Below are 4,518 nucleotides of genomic sequence, written 5' to 3'. Positions count from 1 at the left end.
CCCTCCTCCCCTCACTGCAGCCGCCTACTCTCGCCTTCATTTCAGGCAAGGCGAGGCGCATCTCAAACAAGCCTAACAACTGAAAGTTGGACGACAGGCTGCTGAGAAAAACCGTGACCTTGAAGGCTATTCTGTTGCATCTGCACAAATCCCTAAATTATGACTATGCATTAAAGATAATTTTAAATATTTTACTAAAATGGGTGGCAGTTGTTAAAGGTTTATGTTTTTGTTTTTTGTTTTTCATTTATTTGGCAATTTATTTATTTTATTTGGCATATAGGCTATTGTATTAAAATGGTTTCAATTTGGAACAGATTAAACTATCAAGTAGGTACTATTATTCATCACATTATTATTTGTATTTCTTTGTTTTGTATTGAAAGTAAACATCCAGAAAACCAATGCTGCAAATGATGGTGACAATGACAGTGTATGTCTAATTTCTATTTTGTTGAAAATGTAATGGCAATCATACAGCTACTCCCTGAAACTTTTTTGAGGACTCAAGTACTTTTGTATGAGGACTTTCGGGCCATTTGTGTTTGTAAATGTAGTCTAGCTAGCATGATGCGGGGGGAAAACAGCCAAAGATAAACACAAAGAATAATATATAGGTCATTATGTCATTATGAATCACAATCGTTCTTATCGTATCCTCCTGTAACCCAGAAAAAAAAAAGTTTTGTGAATTTAGTATTTGTTCATGTCATTACATTGTTTAGAGCATAAGAAAAAAATGGGAAAATAACAATTTTGAAGAATGATATTGTATGCATATGTTATGCTGTTCTCTGTAGAGGACACCATGACTCAATTTAATAAATCAATAAAAAAACAAACAAATAAATAAATAAAATGACATGAATAGATATGAATAGGCAAAAACAATGGATTTTTTTTAAATCACCAATACATTTTTAGGTTTCAGGATATTTGTTTTGTACCAAACTTTGTATAAAGATGATTCTCAACCATGTTATGAAAGATGTAACAGAATGATTTGATATACCATTTTGCTTTATGCAATATGTGTGTAAAATTGCCATAAGAGTTTTTTCCCATTATATACAATGTATCTATACACTGTATCTAATTTGCATATTAATAGTTGCATATTATTAAAATTATAATATTGCATATTGAAGTGCCATCTGAAATGTTCTTCAAAATTTAGCATTTTATTTCATGCTCTATATTTATGTTCAGTTATTTATGTTCTGAACCTACACATGAGAGCCTGAGAAAAATGCTGATTTTAGAAGAACATTTCAGATGGCACTTGGCTCTTCAAGTGTAATAATGGGAGTAATAACTGGCAAGATTTTCATAATAATATGTAATATTTTATATATTGAAATATGACCCCCATATGAAATATGAAATATGATCACTACATTAACGTCAGACATTTTTAAAGACTAAGAAGAGGGCGTGGTCATAGTCAAACCTCCAAACATTTGGTATCTCTGAAAAGCCCTGAATTATGTGCTCTTTACAGGACATCTGTAAACTGTGACATGTAAGATCTCAGAGAAATTCACTGAAATATAATGTCCACTACAGAAGAGAAAGGTCTGGGTCCCATATAAATGGTAAATTAACGAATGAGACATTTGGTTTTATTTTTTGTTTCCTTTTATTGTCTTTATATATTTTCCTTCATTTTACGGTTTGGCATTAGTTATCGCAAGAATTTACATCTTCAACTGAATAACAAGTACAAACAATTTAAACAATTTAACAATTCTGTACACATTTTAGTCGAGGAGTTTTTCATAAATATTTTGTACTTTTAATCAAGTATAAGCTATACCATAAATTAAAAACAAGAGGCTTTTCTCAAAATTACTCGAAGTGGATGATTTCCAGATATCTGTAACATACATGGAAATAATTCGTACAATAATATACATTCACAGAATTGTGTCCATTTTAACGCACAACATTTGACTTCGGCACTTAGGATCCCCGTTAATACTTTTATGGTAAGACAATCATGTAACGTCAAATACTCTATATTCTAATGACAGGAATATTGTATTCAAACATCGTAACTTGACACGACCTTACTGTAAAACATTTATACAGTCAGGAAAATACATCCATCCTTCGTCTTTGGCAAATTACCAAAGAACATGAAAACAGCCTTCATTTTAGTCACATAATACTTTTCCTTGAGTCACAGTGCAACACTGAATCTTCGACATGCTGAGAACATAAGCCCTCATTTACTATTTACAAATAATATTTTATTTTATATGCAGTTCTTGGTGGAGTCCTTAAACGTACCACTCGCTAAAATTGGACGCTAAGCTGCCGTGGTCGCTGCTGTTGAGCGCGGCAGAGTCCGGCGACATGGTGCTGTGTGCTTCTGAACACGGAGAGATCAAACTGGAGGGAGTGGAGGACTCGTACCCGGAGCTTCCGGCAGGAGAGGAGTCGACCACCGGACTTTGATCCTCGTGAACCTACAAAAGGCATCAAACACTTAGAATCAGTTCATTCTGACTAAACTATGATATGCAAGGTGATGGATTGGAGAACAGAGAATAGCTGTCAGATGATTTGAATTCTCACCTTCATGTGTTTCCTTAAGGAGCTGGGATGAGTGTAAGACTTGTCGCACAGTTTGCACAGGTATGGCTTGTCGGACGTGTGAACGTGCATGTGCTTCTTCCGGTCACTGCTGTTGGCGAAACGTCTGTCACAGCCGTCGAATTCACACTGGAACGGTTTTTCTCCTGAACGACAAAATATTTTCTATTTAGATGTATGTTTTACCACACTGGTTAGAACTTTACATACAGAGTCAATGAATGCTACTACTACAAGTAGCCTACTCTCTCAGAAAAGTGGGCTGATGCTGCAAAAGGGGTGATGGCGCAATCGTACCAATTTACGCATTCAAATTTAAGAGCAATTCACACTTACAAAAGCATCCGTTTTTAATTATAACACATCACTATAGGATTTCAAATCGTAAACTAACTAGTCTTGCGATTGTTGAGACACCAATGCGTAACAAACGTATGCAAAAAGTGTTGTTTGGCATTACTGAAGAAGGTTCAAGTTCTAGCTTTGAAACTGAAATGACCATTTAAACTCAAGTACTGCTTGTATAAATAATCACCTGTATGTGTCCGTTTGTGTATTTTGAGATTCTCTGAGCGCGCAAACACCTTGCCACATCCCGGGAAGGGGCACGCGAATGGTTTCTCTCCCGTGTGCACTCGAATATGATTCACCAGTTTGTATTTTGCCTTGAATGGCTTGCTCTCCCGTGGACAGTCCTCCCAGAAGCAGACGTGGTTACACTGTTCTGGGCCGCCGATATGCTCCGTGGACACATGCGTGACTAGCTCGTGCATGGTGCTGTAAGTTTTGCTGCAGCATTTTTTTGGGTCACCAAGCTCCGGGTCGATCCATTTACAAATGAGCTCTTGTTTGATGCACTGTTGTCGCATGTAGCGGTAGAATGCGCCGGGATGGTGCGCCATGTTCATACCCATATTTAGGCCATATTGACCGTAAGGATCGGCCCGTGCATTGGGCACTTGGTGATACTGCTCCGTTCGCCCGAAAACCTCACCGGGTAATCCAAGGCGCCCGTTTAGCATGTTTGGAGAGCCGTGATGGGACCCGTGCTGCTCGTGGATTCCAGGGAAAAGTAGGTGACCCTGACCTTCCGGGTGAGAGTGATGGAGAGGCCCTGCTGTGGAGCTGAAGATGGGGTGTTGTCCGCTGCCCGGAGTCGAATCCCCAAAGCCTCGGCTGCGCAAGAGAAACTCCCTGGTGGAGTTAAACGTGGAACTGGCGTACGAGGCAGCGTGCGCCGCCGCATGCGCTCCAAGAGCGGCCGCGGAATAGCTGGTTGCTTGGGGCGCAAAAGCTGCGCTCTGGCCCGGGGACAAATCGGGGTGGTTCAGTTTGAACGCGCCCATGTGTGCCGATTCCATGAAACTCATATCTCTGTCCTGCGTATCGCTCACAGCCGAGTGATGCCTTGTGAACGTGCCAACCCCTAAACCAGAGATTTGGTGGCCGGCATCCAGTAACATCACCACGGTTTTTGATTACAAGATGCGACTACAAACCGCGTTTAAAAAGAACACAAAAGTAGGATATAAATAAAATGAGTGGCTGTTAATTGCCCGTAATACGGCTATAACTAAAACTCATACCAAGTGACGAAGTTATAGTCAAATAAAATAAATCCTTTTTACACGATGGAAAAGCAATGTACACAATTTGTACATCGGTACAATTTTAGTGCGCCAAAGTGAAATTAGTAGCGATTGCGCAGGTTCTCTGTGCGTCGTGTATCCAACTGAGTGTTTTTGCGCTCTGACTGCGCTTATCTCTGGGGTCTCTCCAGGGCACCCCACGCCCCCTCACGACAGTAACCCCGTTTCCCAAATCTAAGAATCTCATTGGTCTGTGTAACTCCCAAATCCTGTTCACTCGTCCAATCAAACGTTTACTCACCGTGAGTAATCAGGGCTGACGGTTCTTGTG

At 39.8% G+C, this 4,518-nt stretch overlaps 1 protein-coding gene across 1 annotated transcript; it reads right to left on the bottom strand.

The window, feature by feature from the left end:
• Positions 1 to 1,737: 1,737 nt before the first annotated feature.
• On the bottom strand, positions 1,738 to 4,315 carry LOC107654274 (zinc finger protein ZIC 2-like). The gene is made up of 3 exons (XM_016441298.1): positions 3,134 to 4,315; positions 2,581 to 2,744; positions 1,738 to 2,471 (listed from the first exon to the last, which is right to left on the bottom strand). Exons 1-3 carry the CDS (start codon positions 4,059 to 4,061, stop codon positions 2,283 to 2,285), a joined length of 1,281 nt encoding a protein of 426 aa, XP_016296784.1. The 5' UTR covers positions 4,062 to 4,315; the 3' UTR covers positions 1,738 to 2,282.
• Positions 4,316 to 4,518: the final 203 nt, after the last annotated feature.

The sequence above is a fragment of the Sinocyclocheilus anshuiensis genome, unplaced genomic scaffold (genome assembly GCF_001515605.1).
Source record: "Sinocyclocheilus anshuiensis isolate Anshui unplaced genomic scaffold, SAMN03320099.WGS_v1.1 scaffold551, whole genome shotgun sequence".
Taxonomy (NCBI): domain Eukaryota; kingdom Metazoa; phylum Chordata; class Actinopteri; order Cypriniformes; family Cyprinidae; genus Sinocyclocheilus; species Sinocyclocheilus anshuiensis.
Note: the sequence above shows the minus strand (reverse complement) of the source record. Positions and strands in the feature narration are given on the sequence as shown.

Bases quoted from the DNA above. Each gene is read 5' to 3' on its own strand.
- LOC107654274 (XM_016441298.1), bottom strand. From the start codon at position 4,061: ATGTTACTGGATGCCGGCCACCAAATCTCTGGTTTAGGGGTTGGCACG. The intron at 2,745-3,133 runs GTGATTATTTAT...TTTGTCGTTCAG, and splicing joins ACACAAACGGACACATACAG to GAGAAAAACCGTTCCAGTGT. The intron at 2,472-2,580 runs GTGAGAATTCAA...TGCCTTTTGTAG, and splicing joins CCTTAAGGAAACACATGAAG to GTTCACGAGGATCAAAGTCC.